Raw genomic sequence first — 23739 nt, forward strand, 5'->3', positions numbered from 1 at the left:
TTTGAAAAATGGCCACCTAATAGATTCAGAAATAAAGCTTTAAGACTTATTCAGTTATTGAGTACATAGAGTATATCTGAATACAGGTTACGAGGCTATTTGTAAGGACTTTTGAAAACCCCTTGAGTGTTGACAAATATACCTAAGTGTCATACCAGTCAAAAAGTTTCAAAAGATGGCAGACAAACAATTTTTATATACAGTATCTGTATTCATGTCTTGCATCAGCTAAGGTCAACGTTCATGACTTCACAACAAGAATGTAATAGCAAGCCGGAAACTGCTCAGCAAGCAAACTTTAAATCGCTCATGGTATGCTTATACCTTATACAGACCTGGATTATCCCCAAGAATTGTCGAATATCTCATGAGTCAAAATGACACTTTTTGTATAAGGCAAGTTATCCTATATCTGTAGTAAAATGAGTAGGGGGGAGCAGGGGCGAAAGTACAATTTTTTAGAAAACTTAATTTTAAAAGATTATGTTTTAGACAGAGATATATTTTTTCTGTAGTCAATAACTAACTATCAATACCAGGTGGAATTCTGAAAAAATGTAAAAAGGCTTCAGTATAATTTCACTTTGAACATAACGATACCTTTATGCTTGAATTGATTTTGCCAAATGAGAGATGTCCTCAGGGCAAAATATTGTGTTAACCCAAGGACATCATTTTTCTAAATAAAACCTAAAGCCACCCCCAACCCTAAAATCAGAGGGACATGATAAGTGAAAAACAATGGTCTAGAAACAGCAAATCCTGTTTTTAAGTCTGTAAACTTATTTCTGAAATTTAATTGGTTGATTGAAATGTTGTCCCAGGGTCAACATAATGTTGCCCTGAGGACATCAACCACTTGGCAAAATCAGGAGAGCCGTACATTCACACAGGGCATAAGTGTTGACGCTTCCCATTCACTTTTAACTCTTTCCCCGCCATTGACGAGTTATCTCGTCAATCTGCAATACCGCTATTATATTCCGCAACTTATAAAACACGGAAGTATTGCCCTAGGGCAAACAGCTGTATGTCCGTGTGTGTTTTAAAGATCACTCTACATCTGATCTCTATCAAAAGTCCTTCACAAAAATGGAATTATCTCAGCTTTTTGCTCAAAATGTTGTGTTTTTGATGAAACCTACACATATTTGAGAGGTGATAAAAACAGAACACATGAAGGTAGGATGAAACGGATTTTTTTGTTTGAAAGCAGAGGGTCTATTCTTTTAATTCATATATTGTATGTTTATATATTTAAAAAGGAGCATTTTCTGGAAGGCATTAAACTTTTGTGAAACTCATGAAAAATGCTGGCGGTGAAAGAGTTAATGGGTGATATTATGCGTTGCCGAACTGAATTGTGGATCCATCGGCGCTACGTCAGTGCCGTTGCTCGTGCCAGAAGTTGAACATTTCTCGACTTTTCAAGCAGCAACGCGTGCGTCAGCCAATCAGATCGCTTTATGCAAATAACCTAGGCAGAGCCAGCCAATTACGTTTATGGAAGACCGAAGCATGTTTAGCGGTCATTGTGATTGGCTTTTGGCCACGCTTCAGACAAGCCTTCTGTCAAGCATTAACGTTTTCGCCCCGTGTGAATGTACCATCAGTAGCGCATTGTTACTTTTGACTCTGTCGGCAGGGACGAAATAACACACAGGTGGATCAAAAGTAACACAACAGAACACAATAGATTTTTGTGTTACACTTGATTTTAGTACATATAAATGACTATGACCTTGTTAATATGTAACTGCAAACATATTTTGTAATTTATATTTGCAAAAAATAATGAAATTACATTTTAATTTAAAATTTCATGATTTTATCAAATGTTTCAAAAGCAACCCGACAGTACAAATTTGAAATGTTAATTTATGTTAAATTAACAGTTTGAACACTATAAAATTAAATTAAAGCAAATCAGAATAATACATTTTAACATAATGCAACAGTATTAGCAGCGGGACAAAAGTAACAAGTATTACTTTCGTCTCGACAGGAACTCCTGACATTTAAACCTGATTTACTTTAATTTCGAAAAACTCTGAAAAGTCCAACTTCAGGATGTGTTAGAGCACTAAATAACCTGTAGATTGATCAGTACTTTAACACATGAAACCAGAAACACAACGCGTTATAAGAAAAATATTACCGCTTTAGGAATTTACTTACAGTATCATTGTTGAAAACAGCTTTCCGGACCTACACGCGCAAAATGGTAAGGAAATAATGCAATATTTGTCAGCTCTGAAAAGGGTTGCGTGCTGAAGATGCTGTCACAGTTTGGAATGCAAATGTTATCAGAGCTCGGAGGAAGTCATTTTGGTAATTTCGCCCCGCTTTACTTTCGCCTCGGTTCTCCCCTACATCAAATATTCAATTTACAGGAAAACTTGGTTGTGATAATGTGAATTTATAGTGAGATTTTGCTCTTTTAAAGCACGACTTGTCATTCTTGTAGGAAACATGAATTCTGCTGTGTATCAGGCTATTAAATTGAATGTCTGGGTATCTGAGTGTGAGATGAATTTGAAGTATAATAGGTAAGTTTTGGAGAGGTCTATAGTCAACATCCTAATTCAAATACAACAGAGATGATAGAGCAGAACCTAAAAAAACATTACACGTCATGCTCGAAGACCTACCAATCTGTCAGAATTATGTGTGGGATAAGACTCCTTCACAGAGATGAGCAGAGCTCATGCCAAATTACAACTTATTTGCAGTTATTGCCGTCAAGTGTTATCCAACCACATATTAGGTTTTAGAGGGCATTTACTTACACAGAGGAGTCTATGCTAACTACCTCCAATGAAAGAACAAAGCAGACATGCTACATTGACTTCATGCAGTTTTCCGTTTAGTTTGAGAATTGCAGTCATTTAGCTTCGCAATTATAGATTTTATCATAAAGGAGGTGTTTTTAAATGACAGTATATTACTGCAAGAAAGTAGAGGTAAATTTAATGTTACATATTTAATTATACCCCGAAATTAGGGACAGTGTGTTAGAAACAAAAAACTGTCTATATCTTTGTCTAAATATCTATAATTTCATTTTTACAACTCATGCCTTCTGGAGTTTATTCTCCACTAAACATTTGGGGGAAGGTGCAACCCAAATACACAACAGCACAACATATTGAACATGCACCGGACTTTTTTTATTTTTATTTACGCAGTGCATCTACACCAACCAAGGTCTATAAAGTAAGTTTACAGGCGTTTATGCTATATAGCGTTTATATATGCTATACAGGCGTTTATTACAACTATAGCGTTCAGGACCGTACACCACAGACACCTAAACATTATACAAATGAATCATTAGCTCTAAAGTATGTCAATCGCTTCAGCATTAGGTGGGGGCAAGGAAGGAAACTGTAATTATGTTTGGAGGGGCAGGAAGGGTGTCTGTCTGCTCTCATCATGAGCTGTGCATGAAGAGGAGACTCATCATGACAGCTGGGAACAGCCTCACACCTGGCTTTGATCCAAGCCCAGATCAAACCAAACCTGCTCTCATTCCCACGGGAGTTAGGCAGAATATGTGCTTAATGCCTTTTCTGGATGTTAAACACACAGACACATAAAACATACAGAGGACAGAAAATACATTTTAGAGTCTATGTCCAACACATAGGAATGCTTGCATGAGAGATGAACACGGTATAAAGCAAACCTGTAGGTAAGCAAGACAAAATGTTTAAAACAGATTAATCTGCATGCATTTCAATCTGTCAAATGCATTTATCATGCTCCAAAACCATGTCTGCAGCAAAGCAACAAAGAGAATATTTATACCCATAAACAGATGGAAACACACACACACACACACACACACACACACACGCACACACACACACACACACACACACACACACACACACACACACACACACACACACACACACACACACACACACACACACACACACACACACACACACACACACACACACACACACACACACACACACAGCTTAAATCAAACGTTTAGCTAGCACTGGCTTAGAGGACAGTGTGGCATGACTGGCAGTCAATACATCTTTGTGCGTTGGTGAGCTAATCCATCCAAATAAATGCCAATGTTTTCCCAATTTCTCTCTTTATTGACAAGACTACGGGTTAGCCAGATGAGGATCAAAACCTGAGACATTTTAAAAGTCAGAAGCATCAAAAGTTCAACCTCAAACAGCCCAGAGCTCTTTATGTTACCTGTCCTACAGAATGTTGTAGTTTATGTGTGAATGTGTGCATGCTCTTTGTGTATGCGTGAGCTTGTGTGAGTTTGTAGACATGTGTGCTCGTTCACTTATCTCCATGAGATAGCATGGAGGTCTAAAGAACCACAGTACCAGTTTACTTCATATTTCATGTTACAATCAGTTTCCTTCACAAGACGCACAGAACAAACTATAATCTCAAAGCAGCAGCATTAGGACAGGTCTCCACTGTCTGCAACATTTGCTCCCGAAATGGGATTTTAAATGTCAAGGAGGCAGTAAATAGTACAAAAGACGAACATCCAGTTAGCCCAAAAATTCAGGGCTCCAGGGAAATTAAATATTTGACATGAACATTAACACACACCTCCACCGGCTGATGCCACTTTCACATACATTATAACAATCCCTGTAGTACTAGCACATGCTGGCATTGAAAAATTGAAAATTTCAGTGAGATGATGTAACTAGCAGAGTGACTGAATGTAAATTATGTCCTGGTTACATCACTAACAAACTGTCCTCCTGTCGTACAACTGTACAGTACGAGATCACCAACATCAGGGATTTGTTTCCCAGGGAACACACAGTTTCTTCCTGATCCCATTTTTCAAACTTTAGTTAGTGTGTAATGTTGTTGTTAAAGCATAAACAATACCTGCAAAGTGATAAAGCTCAAAGTTCACTGCCAGGCGATATTTTCTTTAACAGAATACAGCAAACGGCCGGTTTGGACTACAGCCCTCTACGTCCCATTTAATGATGTCAATAAAATAGTTTTTGACTAAACTTGTCCGCAGGAATATGTCAGTCGCCAGCTTTGGCTCAAACGGCTCTACTAAGCTAAGCTGCTGTTGAATCACAACACACTAAACAAACTACACAATCAATTATGTATTTCTGAAGGAGAGACTTCATAGGGAGACATCAGCTCATTTTTAGGACAGTGAAAACACACTGCAAAAAATTATGTGTTAATTTTTTACACATTGTGTGTGTCATGCTATTTAAAGCGTTATTTCATGTTAAAATAAATAAAAGGGACAACACAAGTTGTGTTAAAAAGTAATTCCAATACGGTAATTCCACTACTTTTAGCGGTAATGAACCTGTAACAAAGTTTTTTTTTTTAAATCAAGTAATGCAGTTACAATTAGTGAAATGTAAATGAGTTGGTTACTCGCGTTACTCTATTTTGTGATAAATGAACACTTGCAGAGAAGACATTTCTGATTTAACATTGTAGCTTAGTTACAGGTTCATTAGCGCTAAAAGTAGTGGAATTACCGTAACAAAATTACTTTGTAACCCGTTACTCCTGTCACTGTTTTTAATACAGCTTGTGTTGTCCCTTTTATTGATTTTAACATGAAATAACGCCTTAAATGGCATGACACACACAATGTGTAAAAAATTAACACCACATTTTTTGCAGTGCAGCGGTTTTGAGATAAGTAAATTGTGTAAAATACTGAGTTTTTACACGTGAAACACAGTGGCAGCTCGTAACTGCTCATCCATGTGGCGCAAATTCAAAATTAGTTTGTAGTGTCATGTGTGTTGCTTGTGTTTTCAAAATATGTGTTTGTTGCGTCATGTAAACCATTTGCATCATCTGTTTTGTCAAAATAAGTGCCTGCTGCACACGCGTCAAAACCGTTTATGATAAATGAGACGCTCATGTTCAGATAATACACGCAATACACTCTCTTAACAGTAAACAAATAATTACGCATGAGATTATGTGAGTATCTGGCAAACACGAGCATCTCTTTTATCATAAACCATTTAGATGCATTTGCAGCAGGCACTTATTTTGACAAGACACGTGATGCACATAGGTTACCTTGACGCGCAGAACACATATTATTTTGAAATAAAGAACCACACACATGACGGGCTACATACATGTTGTGACAAACTCGGCATCGAGCGCCCTCGAAAAAGAAGTCACCGGCCGCCACTGATGAAACATGAACACATGCAATATTGCACACTGTAAACACAATCAAAGCTTCAAAAACACAGAAAGAACGGGACCTTAAAAATAAAAAAAAATATTCTAAAACTTATGAAATCAATATGAAAACTACTCTAATAAAATTGGATAAAATCATTTATCAAATGCATAAATGTATAATAGTTCATCACTTGCTTGTATGGGCACTCACTGTAAAAAAACACTTATATGGGCACAAAATATGGGACAAATATCCAATTGCACAACTCACAGTGAGATTATAGATAAAGCTATTAAAATGCAATAAACTCTGACTATTTTTTAAGCCTCACTTAATCCACTAAAACAGTTTAAATTAGAGTCTGAAGTGGATTTACAGAAAAGAGTTATTTGCATAAATACACACATTTGTTAAGTTAAGCACACTAAAAGACAATGACAGAAATGCCTGTTTAAGCACGTTCATAAATTAAAATGTTTGCTAAAACAAGCATACAACATTAACGACTGCACTTATAAATGAGCTAAGAAAAAAACTGCACTTTTCTGTGCCTTCCATAAATTTAGCTGCACTGCTGAAATCAGAGAAATCTCTTTATAGGTTTATATGAGTTTGCTATTGGCTAACATTTTATATTCTGTCTCTGCGTCTCCCACAAGGCCCTTTTCCCCCACTTTAATAACCTTAAGACTACAAAATCTTCAGGAAATAGTGCATTTTCAGAAGTCATCTCTGCACACTCTTGTTTTCATTAAAATGCTGGCAGTCGTAATGTCATTGCCAAAGTCAATACCTACAAGTTTTACTGCCACAATATGAAACCATCAACACTAACTCCTGATTTCAAAATCCAGTCAATCAAAATATTGTATTGTCTATGACGGAGATAAGCAATGGACATATTTTACATCTACTTTACTATAAACTGTGGTTCAAACAGAGCTCATTACGAGAAGCCATAATTAAAGCCACATTAGTTGCATTACAGGTGACAACGGTGTCCGAATATCAACGTATACAGTAACACATATTCTGTCTCTTTCCCGTCACAAATGTTACTCAATTAAATAGTTATATAGAGAAATCAGCATGGGCAGAGGCTGAATCAACTTTAGGGTAAGGCAAATGCACCTCCTCTTTTAAAACACATTTAAAGGTGCAGTGTGTAATTTTTAGAAGTATCTCTTGACAGAATTGCAAACTAATATACAAAACTATATTATCAGGGGTGTATAAAGACCTTTCATAATGAACTGTTATGTGATTATTACCCTAGAACGAGACCTTTATATCTACATACACCGAGGGTCCCCCTACATGGAAGTCACCATTTTGTGCAGCCATTTTTCTACAGAAGCCCTTAACGGACAATTTTTTGTACTTAGTTGTCTCCGACCATGACATGTTTGTCCAACGTAGCTTCTCTATGTGTTTCAAAAGCGAGGGATGACCAGTGGACTAAGCCGTTGGTTGCAATTCGCAACCTCACCACTAGATGCCACTAAAATTTACACACTGCACCTTTAAGGATTTCTACACACCTGTGGTTTCAACCTCACCTGGCAACAACCTACACCTCCCAGCACAAAAGCTCTGGATAAATTATTTTTATTAAACTGGCTTCATTCACAAAACCACTTTTAGTGGACATAGATTAAGTATTTTCTCTTTAAATTCTTCCACAACAAAACTATATGAATACCTAAAACAAGATAATACTTGAACAAGATAAATAAAACTTTCATCTCATAAACTCAACAATCTCTAAGAAAGAAGCTATTCCTTGCTTACCAATATGATATATAATTTATTTATCCATCCATTCATTCATTCATTCATTCATTCATTTATTAGGGCAGTCAAAAGATTAATCACAATAAATCGCATACAAAATAAAAGTTTGTTTTTGCATAATATATGTGTGTGTGCACTGTGTGTAATTATTCTGTATAAATAAATACACACACATGCATGTATGTATTTAAGAAACATTTACATGTATATATGTATTTTTTTAAATTTTGATATATTTTATATTATATATAAATAAAACAATTACATAAATAAAATGTTTCTTTAAATGTATACATGTAAGTGTTTTTTTATATATACATAATAATTACACATAATACACACACAAATACATTATTCAAACACATACTTTAATTTTGTATGCGATTAATCGCGATTAATCTTTTGACAGCCCTTATATATATATATGACTATAGATGGTTACATTAATGCAAAGAAAAGGCCAATCCTAATTTAGTATGCAAGTGTGTAAGAAAAAATGATGAAAGTATTACATCAATGTCATCTATGATGTTGAATGGCTGACATGTGTTTGAAATGGTTTCCCGGCTCTAACTTAAATTGACATGCAATGACCCATAAAAGGTAAAGATGACCTCTACCTGCTATTCGCAGAGAGGCGGAGTTGTAGATGGCATCGTCCCGTAGCTCCCTCACGTTCACCTTGACGCTGGAGACCACGTCTGGCCATATCCCATCTGAGACTAGCACCTGAAAGTCATAACTCCCGGGTGGTGTGTTTTCCTTTATAATGAGGAACCCTGTCCGCTTGTTCAGGACAAAATTACTGCAGGTGTGAAAATAATAAGAAAAAGATGAAACCATTTATAATCTCAATAAATGTCATCTAATTTGGTTGTTGATGCTCTTTTTAAATTAGAGGTATTTAACTCTGTGACATTTTTTTGAGCAAAAATTTCATTTTCAGCACAAAAATGTCAACAAATATTTCTGAGGAAAAAACAACTAAGTGACATGACAGCAATTCTGATAGGATGTAAATTCAATGTCAGTGTAACTGAAATGAGTGTCTAGAATGAATGGTGAGGATGATTCTTGGGTAAAGAAAGGAAAAACTATGCAATAAAGAAAATGGCAGGTTGCATCATTCGCCTGCGAGGCTTTTTCCTTTTTCAACTTTAATAAACAAAACATATTGCAACAAGTTGTGGATGGCAGATGCACTGAAGCATAAATTTGACTGACCTCACCCATAAAACAATCTAAACTCAATATGTCCCAAAATTGAACAGCATAATACAAACAAACACTCGTATGCAAGCTTGTTGAATATATTTATGTTTACTATATTCATATGCGCAAAATATTTGTGGGGAAGATAAGAGCAGACAAATTCCAGTTATAATTTAAAGTGACATTCTGAGTTTTCAATGTTCTATGTTTCTATGTTCCCTCCCTTTATCTCTACACACACATACGCGTGCACACACACACACACAAATATGTGACTGTTTTTATCATTTATTATGCATTCTGAGACAGATGGGAGAGGAAGCCTGAGAAAGGGAGAGAGAAAGATAGAGAGAGTTCAGGCGCCTATGTGATCAGGAGGTCTTTAGTTTGCAGTTGGCCCTGACAGGATCATCTGACCATTGTACACCCCCTCAACTAAAGTGCAAAACATAAATAAAGAAGAGCAAGAGAGAGGATAGTTGCTGAGAAGAAAGCAGAGGAAAGGGTTAGACAATGTTCTCAGAGATCCCTTGACCCCTTTAAAAAATACAATAGGTGAAAATCTGTGAGATCAAGAGAGCAGAAAGACACTGTAGAGAAACACATTAACAGCATGGATGGGATGATGTAATGATATGGCAGGAAAAGGAAGAAGAAGTAAAAAAAGGTCTCACTTAGGAACATGTCCCTCGAAGGCATATGTCTTGTTATCCCAGTCATCTGGATCTGGTGAGTAGACTTTTCCCAGCACATTGGTGGGCATTCTTCCTGTTATTACACAAGCCTTTCTGTCAAAGCACTGCATGTACAGCATGTAAATACATATTGTATACTGATCATGTCTTTTTATTAGAATACAACCAGAAAATACAGGAAATGTGTATGTAGTATTAAAATGTATTTCTAAATCTAATCGAATGACTTCAGGACTTCAGTCTCCTCAAGAAAGTTCAAGATGTTTTCCATGTCCGTACCACAGACTTTCGTTTTCGTGTCAGTTTTAAGTATTAGTTACTCAATTGCTTTTCCAAATTTTTTTTTACAATTTTCATGTAGGTTTGGGGTTAGAACGACTTTCTGTAACATCAAATGACATTCAAATCCAACTCTAACCTTAACGTCAGACGACAACTGTTTAAAAATTAGAAAGAAAATAAAAAACCAATAGTTAAAGTGAAATCCTAACCCAAACCCTAAATCTAACCCCAAACCCACGTGAAAATAATTTAAAAATAGGAAAAAACAATTTAGTAACCAATATGGGAAACTGACATGTTAAAGAAAGTCTGTGGTACGGACACGGAAAAATGCAGAGATACGTGACAATGACACGAATAAATGAGCAAAATATTCCGTTATACTTCTCTAAAAGGACTATATTGTTATTGATTCTTTGTGATATTTATCCGGAAGTAACGTGTGTTACACGAAAGCTGTTTGTTTATGTTGTTACTGCTAAAACCACTTATACACAGTAAAGTCTACTGAAACATTGTGTGCACCAAGGTGTTAAAGTGTCTAATTATGTGTTGCGTGCAATCATTAGGCATTGTGCAGAATCATCCTTAAAAATGCACTTCAGAACTGCTGACATATGTTGACAGCTGAAACCTGATGTAGGTATGAAACAGTTATGAATGACTTTGTTAATGTGCCATCGATTTAGTGCAAGACTGTATGGAGCTTAGGTTTCAAGGCTGGGAAGCTTTTTTAACACGGTAATGTTAAAACTTAAACTACAGTCAAGCTTGCCTTTGAAAAAAGTAATAAATTCATTACAAGCTGATTTTTTTAATAAATAAAGGAAGGAAGGAATGAAAAATAAGCTAGCATTAAAGTAAAAGCATTAAACTTTACTAAATAAAATGCATATAACTGGGTCGACAGCACAGTAATGGACTGCAGCATTTACGGTAGCTAAATATTCTGCAATTTAAATACATTGCAGGAACTGAAATCAGTAAAACCATTTGTTTTTCTATAAATAAAAGACATTACATATGCCGGAAAAGACATCGCATGTGATTATTGCCTCAGTTCACTGAGCTGAAAAGATGTGTGGACAATACATTTGCTCATTAAAAATGGAAAAGAGTGATGCCATGTTTTTATATAAATATACCATTGTTCTAAGGGGAACTGATGTTTTGAGGGAAACTAACTTCATTCAGTAAATGGACATTTAGCAGATGCTTTTATCCAAAGTAACTTTACAATCCCCTGATGCTCAAACCAGCAATCGTCTGCTTTCCGGCTCTAAGCCCTAACTACTGCACAACCCAGACTTATTTTAAAGGAGCCTTGAATCTGTCTTGAATCTATTACAATATATATGCACATTTATAAATGATAATAAATTAACTAGATTATAAATAGCTTTAGAGTATCAAACAACTATGAGGCGGTTTCCCAGACAGGGTTTTGATTAATCCAGGACTAATTAGGATTAAAATTTTTGCAAGCAAACCTTACAAAATACACTACAGGTGTGCATCTTGGGACAAAACAATGTCACCATTGACCCCACCAATGCCCCATACAGTATGTACTTAAATATCTGCTTAATTTGTTTTGATGTAAAACCACGTTTATTGATGATTTTACCTGCCTTTAAATTTACCTCTGTGACAGTTTATGAACACTTTCTTCAGTCCAGCTGTGTGGGCGTGGTCATTCTCATCACCAATGGTAATAGTGAGGGTGTTAGTGACGGTCTTCGATGGAATGCCGCTGTCAGTCATGATGACGGGCAATAGGAACTCCTTTTGTCTCTCTCTGTCGAAGGCTCTCAGGGCCGTGATGGTGGCAGTGTCATTACCGTTATCCTGCAGGTGGAAGTCGTTGCTGTATCGATACTCCAGAGGAACAGAGAAAGAAAAGGGTGAGCCATTCTCTTGCGAATCTCGGTCCACAGCTCGAAGTAAAGTGGAGCTCTGGTTAAGTCGCAGGACCTGTGGTCCCAGAACGTTCTCCCAGACTACTGGTGCATAGACTGCCTCGAACTCTGGGCCATTGTCATTTACGTCTAGCAGAGCCATCTGGATAGTTGCTGTGCCGGTCATAGGTGGCGTGCCATGGTCTGTTGCTAATATCACCAAATGGTGCTGTGCAACCATTTCCCGATCCAAGTCACTGGCCACAGTGACTAACCCCGATTGGTCCACAGAAAACAGATGGAATGGATCCGACTCTGGAGCGATGCTATAAGTGATTTCCCGGTTCAACCCCGAGTCCAAATCACTGGCGACCAGACTTGCCAAAGTAGTTCCTGGAGCAACATCTTCTCGTATAGAAGGTAGCTGTAGAAAGTGTGGAATGAAGACAGGAGCATGGTCATTGCAGTCTTCTACCTCCAGGGTGCAGTGAAGCAGACTGGAATACTCCATATCCTCCACTTTAATGGTGAGGTTAAATCGCTGCTCACCGGGCCTTTCATAATCCAAGCGCTTTTTGAGACGAAGAGTCCCACGCTGCTCCTGTCGATGGCTTACCATGTAAAACTTCTGTTCGGGATCACCAGCCACAACGCTGAAGGTCAGCTGACCATTCTCCCCAGCATCTGCATCCTCGGCAGCCAGCTCAATGACTGCTGTATTGGGCTCACTGCTCTCAGGTATACGAACCGAGCATGAGCGGTCCAAAAAACGTGGCACGTGGTCATTAACGTCCGTTACGTGTATAGTTGTCGTCGCCGTTCCCGTCATACCTCCACCATCTCTTGCTTCCACCACCAAGACATACGTGTCAGTCTGCTCTCTGTCTAGGCCAGACATTGCCACTAAAACTGTTCCAGTAGCAGGGTTGATGCTAAACACATCTGCTCCACTGTTGCCGCCATTCAGCGCGGCATTGCCCACAATTCTGTACGCCAGAACTGCATTTTGTCCAACAGCTGCATCATCTAAATCAGTGGCGGTCATCTCCATTATGGGACTGCCAGGCAGGGAATTCTCTGCTACATCGCCATGGCAGCTGTCAGGTGCACAAGCAAAAATGGGAGCGTTGTCGTTTATGTCCCAAACATTGATTATGACATCAGTGAATCCTGTTAGGCCCTCGCCTCCCTCATCAGTGGCTAGTACTACAAAACGCCACACAGCCCGTGCCTCACGGTCCAATGTTCTCTGGGCATAAATCTTCCCAGTGACCTCATCAATGATAAACTCACTCTCAGCACCTTGACCATGCAAAGAGTACCTCAAAGCCTCCTGGTCAGCATCCTTGTCTGGGTCGGAGGCTGTAACCTACAACATCAAAGAGAATTCATTGAAACTTTACTTTTTTATGCCAACTCGAGCAAAAAATGACTCATCATCTATCTTTTCATCCGACGGTCTGTCTGTCTGTAAATCACTCTGCAAACACTGCAAATCAAATTGTAGAACACTTAGCATTCATGCCAAATCAATCACAGTTTTCACTATAATTACGAAACATAAAACACCCAGCCAAAGGTGTACATAATGAGTGCTTGGGCAACGTCCAACGGAATTGCTGTAATATACATTTTCAAATAGCCTATTAATGTGAGATGAATGAGGTAATTTGCATGTGCATGAAATAGCGCAAGAAATAAATCGACAAACTGCCATGTTTGAGGAGATTCTTGCACTTTTTTTTCTTGAAATATGCAATGGAAGCAACGATAGAGTTGCAGTTTCAAAATAACAAATCTTTTATATGAAAATTAAAAAGTAGCACCTGCGACAGTTTTAAAGGTAAACTACCTGGAGCACAAACACAGGAGAACCATCCAGCTCTTCAGTGACACTGCCATAGTACTCGTTCACAGAGAAAACGGGTGCTTCATCATTCTTATTCACAACGCTGACTATTACAGTGGCATAATCTTCCCATTTCCCGTCAGAGGCCAAGACGTGCAGTTTATAAAGCTTGTTCTGTTCATAATCCAGCTTCTGGGCGATGAAAATGGTTCCCACCTCAGGCTCCATGTCAAAAACACCTCCCACGTTACCTGATGTAATCTGGTAGCGTAACTTGGCATTGGCACCTGCAGAATAAAAACACGGAAAATGAAATGGAGAGATTGATAATGACCAGCTCACAGTTAACGTCTGCACACCAGTACACCAAAGTGTACACTGTCAGTGATCACTAAACAAAGACCGGTCCTTGGTTTAAAACCGAAAATTTTAATAATGTAAAACGACTATAAAGAAAATCTGATCTATTAACATAACAAGGATTTTGCAGCAGGTGAACAATAAACCGCTTCAACGGCCTTAAGTGTCACAAGTAGCTTTGGAAACTCGCTACCATGGAAACATACAGACCAAAGGTGCGTTCCATTCGACAGGGTCCCTACGGAGTGTTCACTGCTCCCTACTTCCTGAGCACGTTATATCAGTTGAAGTGGACTTCACGGACAATAACAGCTCGTTGGAACGGCCTGCAAACGTCATCAAAGAAAGTCAACGACGGGGTCGCGCAGATTGATATAACATAAATATAATAGGACTACACTCATATTTAAATTTAATTTACTATCACATTTAAAATATGTACACTATACAATTAAAAAAACATATGTACTACGTAATGAAAAACGAATGTTTATTATACACTTTAATTGACTATTGCTGCTATTACTTGACTATTAACAGAATTGAAGCCCTGCTGTAACTGTCATGCAAATATGAAAGTAAACTTTTATTTGGTTAACTATGTGTATATATGTGTTTTTAAACGATTGTCATATAATTGCATAGCGGTCTGACCGTTTTGACTGGTGATCACGTGATGCGCTCAATGGCAGTTGGGTAATCATCGCTCTCCACTTCCTGTGAAGTGATGTATCGATGTTCCCTGATTCCCTATGCCGTGCGCAGTGCCCTTCGAACTGAACATGTTCGCTCCCTTCGGATTGGAATCTCACTTAAGATTGCGGAATACCCTGTGAAGTCCACTTCGCAGTCCACTTACAGTCGAATGGAACGCACCTCAATAGATATATCCACAATGAAAGGTTCCTTCATCCTTCAATGCATTTTGCAATGATAAATGACATTTTGCAGAGTTCTCCTGCATTTGCTTTGTACTTGATCGTACTTCCTGCATTCAGTCAAATATTTCATTCACTTTGAGTTGGGCTTCCTGCTGAAACAAGCAAACATGTTCAAACTTCTCGGAAAATGTGGTGTTTAAAAAAGTTAAATCACGAAACAAGTGTCGCATACCTTGAACCTTTTTTAATTCGTTCAGTCGCTTTCATTCTGTGCTTTTGTGTATCTGACTCAGAATTAATTTATTTTCATTGGGAATTAAATCATTGACAGCTTAGTTTCACTGCCCATTAAGCAGAAGAAAGGTGAAAGAATGGTCCAAAGTAAAAAAAAAACTGTAATGGTCCCCAGTGTTAAGAGGAACAAAGCGAAGGCAAACACAAGACAGGCGAGAACTGCAGCATAGGAACAAATCATGTTTGGATCCCACACTGAGCTCCGTTAATTAAACGGTGAAAGATGCAAGCATGCATGTGTTGTGTTTTCTATTTTATTAAATTCTTGACTTCGCTGTAATTTTGCATTATGGACTCAAAGCTCAGCTCTCTGAGGTGGATAATAAATGCGAAGAGACTTGGTATTAACAAATAACATGGTTAAGCAAACAGTGCAAAACACTCTCGCCGTACCGTTTCTCAGATCTGCTCGCAGGCTGTTTGGATTTCCCTGCTGGTATGAGGTTAATGAATAGGGAATGACGCATTAAGCAGACTTATCGCCATTTCATCTTCACCATCTTCTGCAACTCTACAAAATTGCGTTAGGGAATATTTGGCTTGTATGTTTTATGCTAATGCGCAGAATCAAACATCGCTTCCTTTTGAAAAAGCAGAGGTGCTATGATGGCTAGCCAGCTTTTCGTGGCTCTGCTCCAGTGGCTGAGAGGGTTAAAACGAAGCTGCAGTGAAGGTTGAAATCTATTCATCAGGGCAAAGCTTTAGGCTCTGGGAATGTCCAGCCACTCTCGGCTGTATTATGATGAATGACTGATACAAGAATGCTATGTTCCCATTCTCGCTCCTGCATCAAACCCACATGCAGTGTGGATTCAACCAGACCGGAGGGAATTACGTGCTTGAGTAGTGAATCTGTATATAAAGTCAGGATGACTGATGAGTAATGAGTTAGGTGGATCTTCGTGTGTGATACTGGAGAACAGCTTAAAGCATGCCGACGCATGAGGCAGTTTATCATGAGAACAGCATTTTTCTTATGGTCTCAGGGTATATTGATTGGTGAATGAGTCTCTTGAATTTGTAAGTGTTACGGATGTTATTGCAGAAAACAGATGAATATGACAGCAACAGCCTAGAGACACATGTGAGCTCATGGGAACATGTTCTCACTGTGTACTGTATCATTAATATCAATGTGTGCTAGTCAATATAACATAGTCCAATATTGAAATTATTCCTTTATTAAATCAAATTTCCTCTATTTTCGATATTCCAGATGTGGTTAGTTTTTTGTATTTTTAGCCTCTTGAGTTATTTTTATTATTTTCAGCTGATCTCCGGGTCTGGTGGCACCACTTTTAGCATAGCTTAGCATAATTCATTGAATCTGATTAGACCATTAGCATCAAGCTAAAAAATAACCAAAGAGTTTAGATATTTTTCCTATTTACAACTTAACTCTTCTGTAGTTACATCGTGTACTAAGACTGTCAGAAAATTAAAAGTTGAGATTTTCTAGGCAGATATTGCTAGGAACTATAGACTCATTTCGGCGTAATAATCAAGGACTTTGCTACCGTAACATGGCTGCAGAAGGCGCAATGATATTCCGCAGCAGCCGAAAATACTCCCCATAGTAACTTTCAATGGCAGGGACTATTTTCGGGTAGTGCGTAATATCACTACGCCTGCTGCAGCCGTGTTACAGCAGCAAAGTCCTTGATTCTCTTTGGGAATTTTTTAGCGCAATGCTAATCGTCTAATAAGATTCAATGGATTATTCTAAGCTATGCTAAAAGTTGTAGCACCAGACTCGGAGATCAGCTGAATAGATTCCAAAACGGTAAAAATCAAATGTTTAACTCTAGGAGAGCTGGAAAATGAGCCTATTTTTAAAAAAAGTGGAGTGGAGAGCATGATTTCTGAAAGCCAATGTTGACATTTAAAATCACCTAACACGCCCCTACCCCAATAGAATCTGGACCTTCTTTTAATAGACTCACCCAACACATACGCAACCCAGGCTATAATGTCGGTTAGTAGACATGCCCTTTGCTGCTGATTGGCTACAAGTGTGTTTGGTAGTCGGCCCTACTACCTTTTACATAGTGTTTTTCAAAAATCTTGCACCCCGCCTTTAAACCAAGTGTCAAATATCACACCTTAGGCACAAGTTCACTTTAAAGATCACAAAAATGCACCAATAAAAATCCACTCTCATTTTCACCAATAACCAACACTTCATATGTGTCACTTCCACTTTACAAATGAACAAATAGTTCTATACATCTGATGCATTTTTTCATACCATCATCTCCGTCATTAGCGCTAACGGTGAGGATGGTGGAGCCCTTGTCGGCGTCCTCGTCCACATCGACTTCATACACGGACTGCGAAAACACCGGCTTGTTATCGTTGACGTCACTGATGAAAATGCGCACGTATGCCGTATCTGCATCAAAAACACATACACATACAAGATTATGCATTCAGTATTCATTCTCTTTAATCTCTCTTCTAGATTCTTTCCCATTCAAGTATTTTCCTTTCTGTTTTTCAGGTTTTACAGCAATTCTTTATCTCCTCTTTCCAATACCATGCATCTTGTATTGGGGAGCAAATACATTTTTTTCACTTCCCCACATGAAATTTCTGTTCAAAAAGTGCATGTTATTAATGAACCAGCAACCCATATAAACCTGTCCGTAAACAATATGTAGTGAGTTTAAAAGGCATAAAAATACCTCTTTACCTTTTTAAATTTATGTTTTATTTATAGATTGCATTTTATTTTCATATTAGCACAACTGTATTTGCCTAAAGGCTGTAAACAGAATTATGAAAGTGTGTATATTATCTATTGATCATAGCGGCAGTCATTTCAACAGCTGAAAACAAGAATAAGGAAAATACATCACAAGAATGCATCAATTATGACCTTTAAGCTGCCTTCACTCCTATCATGGCAGTGAACGGCAGATAGCACCATTAGATAAATGAATTCTGGAGTGTCTGATCTGAATCTTGATCTTGCATGTTACGTTGTGTTACAAATGCATGGCAAATGCTAAGCTGCCACCATGTGACAAGCTGGCTTGTTCTTGAAAGCTTTAACATCAAGACATGTTCACGTTTTCACATAAACAGACATCCGTCGTGTTTTTTTCCCTTCACACAACACATTTTTGTGTTTTCTCGACATGTGGATGATTTTGGCAGGATCTCTTCATTACAACGTTCAATTAGTATTCACATGTTGCTGTGCAATTGTGTGTGCATGTGTGGCTATGTGCTTTTCAACACTCTGTCTACTGTGTGCTCGAGCGTTTTTGACACTGTCACTTTGTCTATCTTATTATCTGCATTTGTGTATCTCTCTAGACTTGTCAGTATGTTAGATTGTGCACCTTCTTTCTAATTCAACGTAGCACAGAGAGCAGATGAATGTAGAGAGGATTGAAACAAACTCATTTTGCAGCAGTCGAAAACCTCATCTGCCCCTGGCACATTTTTCAACATTTAAACCAGCAGGAATGACCACATATGACTTTTTGTCTAGCCGGCATCATTAAATATTAGAGAGCTGTTTATGCACACTAAGGAGACAATGTTAATAATCCACAAAATCCATGCAAAATACATTTCCGTTAGACTCTGGCTAGCCCTGTGGTCTTACAAATCCAATCTTCAAATCCAAATACTCTGCCATGCAATATTTTATGCAGTTAATGAAAATATGAATTTCAGATCTCTCATACTGTAGTTCTTTATTGTGAATTCTCAAAAGGCCAATAATATACTTTGATCAAATACAATTACAATGTTATGATGTTTAGAAATATAAACACATCCCATACTTTAATATTCACTGTGATCAAATATGAAGTACAAAACTACATCATATGATACAAATACATCTATGCTAAATTTAAAACCATTGTAATTAATATAGGCTTCATGCTGCTATACCAGATTCAGCTCTTTTTCACAGTTCATTCTAAGAGTCTTCAATTGGGTTCAGGATTGGGTTTTGGGCAGGCTATACTCAGTAAAACATTTCGATATAGACTTTGCTTTGAAAGACACATGGATATATTTGTTTAATGAGGATGACCACCTGGTTGTAGGCTTGATTGCATGCACTTGCTAGTAATGGCTGTAGCTGCTATAGCCGAATATATAACAGTTAATAGAGAGGGGTCCACATGCATTTGGCCATGTAGTGTATACATAAGTTATTGTATATTAATCACTGACACTCAACATGTAGAAAGTTTGTTCCATAAACGAGTCTCCTGTGTCCCATTAACCAGGTTCCCAATAGTACAGGTATTATATTTTGGTGACCATTCCATTTTTAACCCTCTGGGGTCCAACCATTTTGGGACAGTGTCAGAGGTTCTGACATGCTCTGACATTTAGTCTTTTTTTCAGTTGCTTTAAAACACAATAATGGCAAAAGTCTCATAACACTGCGTTCAGCACAAACTGGGCTACAATATTATATGAGCTACATGTATGTACATGTTTGTATTTTTGAGAGGAAAATGTCCACAAAACCCATACTAAACATGTTTTCACAAGACATTTCTAAACAGAATCTAGTAGTCTAGACTTTTTGATTTGAAAATCATTCTGCCTACTCATTCACATAAAACAGTATATTGATTTAGAAATTGTAAGACACGTAAAAAACACGTCAAAACGCGGTCCCGTGTTTTTGGACCCCAGGGAGTAAACATCAGAGAAGACCAGTACACAAATTTCTATACTTTGCAATGTTAAACCAGGGATGCCCACGAGTTGTGTGTCCTGCAGAGTTTAGCTCCAACACTTGATCAAACGCACCTGAAGCAGCTCATTTAGGTCTTACTAAGAAAAGCATACATCCAGGCAGGTGTGCTGTGGTAAATTGGTGCTAAACTCTGCAGGTCACTGGCCCTCCAGGACCGAGTTCAGGCACCATTAAACCATGTTTATGATCCAAGTTGGTACATTAGGTTGGCTGTACCTGAGTTGGGCTGCCCATGCTTTCCCGGCCTGGACGACTCCCAGCTATCCACTGACTTCACCTCCAACAGGTATGATCCCTTGGTCTCGCGGTCAAACACAGCCTCTGTGTGGATGATGCCAAGCTCAGGATCAATGCGGAAATACTGATAATCTCCACTGCGGTCATTCAGTAGGGAGTATGAGATCTGACACAGAGGGGAGACATGACAAAAAACTTGAAAAAAGGCAGTAGAGATGGCACGTGAAACCTGTTACAGAGAAGATAAATCCATCATAAAATCAAATTGAGCATTGCTTCTAGTGTACCATGTACTGTATGGGAGCGTTGAGGAACTATATGCTAACATTCTGCAAACATTGACAACATTGTTAGGTTTTTGCTAAAATTGGCTTTCTCTAATAGGCAAACAGAAAATAAAGAATGAATCATCCAGACCTACGCAGATGTGTGCCCGATTAAATAACCCCTAATTCAGAACTCGCAATAGACTAGCAAGTAGCAAACAATGGTTAATGGCTGTGACTAAAGCCTAATGGCTATTTTAAAAGGATTCCCTTTTAAAATCCCTTTAATACAATATTTTCCACCCTAAAAAAATTGTTACAGCTAACAAAAAAATGCGCTGTACAAGCAAGATCTGAATGAACAATAGTGAAGAAAGTTGAATGTTCATAATAAATACAGCATATTTACCTATACCACACTTCACCTAATCCAGAGTAAATAAACAGTCCCAGCTAAACAACCTGACAGCTTCTCATCTAACTTATTCACCCACAGCTCTGACCCACAGTTGAGACGTCCTGTTGAGTGTTCTGCCACTAATGCCTGTAACGCACATTGGCAAGTTCCCAGCAGGTGCAGTAAGAATCAAGACCATTCAACTTAAGAATAATGAAGCTAATCTTGGTAGCCAAAAAGGTTGAATGGATGAAGAGGTGCCAACTGCTGTTTCAACAAGCCCCAAACAACAATTATCATACAAACGGCTCTGAATGGCTGCACTAAACCAGCATGGTGTGGGTATTAAATGATGCCCTGCCGGCTGCATTAGAGCAGAGAACACAAATAAAAAGGCAGAATTAAATGTAAATGGCATAATAAAATGATTGCAGGGGTCAGGTTAATAAAACAGGCAGCAATCCCCATCTGGCACAGAGGGGCTTTGGAGGGAGGCTGTTGGAGAATGAGAATGATATTAGCATTCACACACACAAATGATACTCATAATTCAATGTGGTATCCGTGATTCAGAGAACTGCTGAAAGGCCCCTCCTGAACAGGGGCGGATCTACGGGTGGGCCTAGGCCCTATTAGGCCACGAGTGTTGGTGCAGACACATTCTGGCAAGAGCTATTCATTTGATCTCTTATTCATTCGTAACTCTTCGATCTTTTGCGCTATTTAAAATAATTCAAATTGCTCCTTAAAGGCGACTAATTGCGCTTTTTTGCAATACATGATATATGGTTCATTATTACGATAATTTCTTGCTTTCCGTACGCCAATCCCTGCTGTTTTCTGGAGAGCTGAAGGGCCGGATCTGAAGAGTTAAGTTATAGTGCACTGCAGCAGAGTGCAGGGAGTTAAAACGCACAGAGCGCTGGGGTAAAGAAAAGCCTCCTACATGAAAACTGTACACCATTAACACTTAAGTTGTCTCACTGTTGGTGGTCCGGTACTGGACAGTCTAACTGTTTAAGTTGTTTTTCAATAAAGCAGTGGTGAATTTTTAGCTCTATGTTTCAGAACCTGGCAGTGCTTAGGTAACTGTAAGTTCACACCGCCGCAGACTTGAGCTTCCAAAGTTACCGGAAGTCATTTATTTACAATGGAAGCTGGCTTCTCTCATCTGCAAGGAGCGTCAAATCCATTGGCGTCGCATTTTGAGCGATCAGAGCATCAATTAGAAAGTTGAAAGAAGCTCAACTTTATGATAATGAGCTATGACACGGTTCAGCGGCAAGCAGCGGCAGCAAACCAACCGGAATACAGCCTAGACATTCTTCGCTGGCTGATTCCGGAGAAACATACGATGTAAACATTCGTTCCTACCAAAACATTAGTTCCGAGAAAACAGACTTCAGAGCAGCCAAAGCGTCAACAAGCTTCCCCGTATTTTTTGACAAGCGTCCTTGATCGGGCGGCCTGAGCTTCTTTGGAAGCTTAAGTCTGGGGCGGCGTGAACGTACAGTAAGCCACGGGCGCTTATTAAAAAAAATGCTGGTTTGCTTTTAACCTGGTGTGCTTCATACGTCTTGAAAAGTGAAGCCTCTGGCTCTTTGATCGCCCCCTGGTGGCTGGCTGCAGTACACGTCATAAACCCCACCCTCTCCATTCAAACGAATGGGACTCTGCTCTAAATAAATCAATTATTTACACTTCTAATAAAAGTTTCCGAAAGATGGTTTTGGTCCTTTCAAGTAGTTGTTATCATGCTGATATATGTTCAAGTGTTCATTTCTGTGATAAGTTTCATTTTAGCTAGTAATTTGATGCTATAGAAACGTGGCGCGTTGTTATTATTGGCGTGGTTGAATTGGTTGCACGAGCGTTTGGTCGGAAGTTTGATACTACGGCTCCGCCTCTGGCTCCACGGACGATTCCTTCTGCGCATGCCTTGGCTCCAAACTGACATTTGTACGCAACATGGCGAGACCATGGTCAGACATTTTTGGCTTCAATTCAACACAATGGAGGGAGGCGACGTCGCGTCGTCCATCTTTTTTTACAGTCTATGCTTTTAACCCAGCCTTGGGTCATCTTAAAAACTGGATTGAAGCGCGATCTAAACTTTTCTTTTTGTGTTCCAAAAAAAATAATACTGAATTCACATTTTCCCATGTGAAATGTCCCAATTACAGTCACAGAAAAATAGTAAAGGGATAAATAAACAGAGGTGGACACTACTTGAGTATTTTAGTTACATTTTCCAAGCATCTGTGCTTTATCTTGGGAAAAATTTACTTTACTTTACTAAAATATGTTCACTACATTCTAAAGCATAGAATCATATGTGTATTCCTTTTATACTGCATATAAAAATGTATTTATTACCTAATTACATAAAAATTGTGTACTTTTACTTTTTTTGAGTAAAAGTACGAAAATAAAAAAAACTAGATGTTTAATAAACTTAAATATTAAATATAAACCAAAAACTTGAAATTATGAAATGTAGTGGAGTAAAAATTATGATAATATGCTTTGGAATACGAATACTTGAAAATGTACTTTTATGTAGAAAGTAAAACTACTTGTGTGTCCACCTCTGTTAATAAACCCTAAATAGATCGAGGTATGCAGTGTTTATATGGATTTAAAAGA

At 38.3% G+C, this 23739-nt stretch overlaps 1 protein-coding gene across 1 annotated transcript in view; it reads right to left on the reverse strand.

The window, feature by feature from the left end:
- LOC129446963 (neural-cadherin) overlaps positions 1–23739 on the reverse strand; it is a 273221-nt gene that overhangs the window by 76593 nt on the left and 172889 nt on the right. Inside the window, 6 exon segments of the mRNA XM_055208521.2 lie at positions 8608–8792; positions 9874–9967; positions 11820–13443; positions 13927–14210; positions 17707–17850; positions 20410–20596. Of these exon segments, the coding sequence (XP_055064496.2) occupies positions 8608–8792; positions 9874–9967; positions 11820–13443; positions 13927–14210; positions 17707–17850; positions 20410–20596 (2518 nt within the window).

Source organism: Misgurnus anguillicaudatus, chromosome 21, assembly GCF_027580225.2.
Source record: "Misgurnus anguillicaudatus chromosome 21, ASM2758022v2, whole genome shotgun sequence".
Taxonomy (NCBI): domain Eukaryota; kingdom Metazoa; phylum Chordata; class Actinopteri; order Cypriniformes; family Cobitidae; genus Misgurnus; species Misgurnus anguillicaudatus.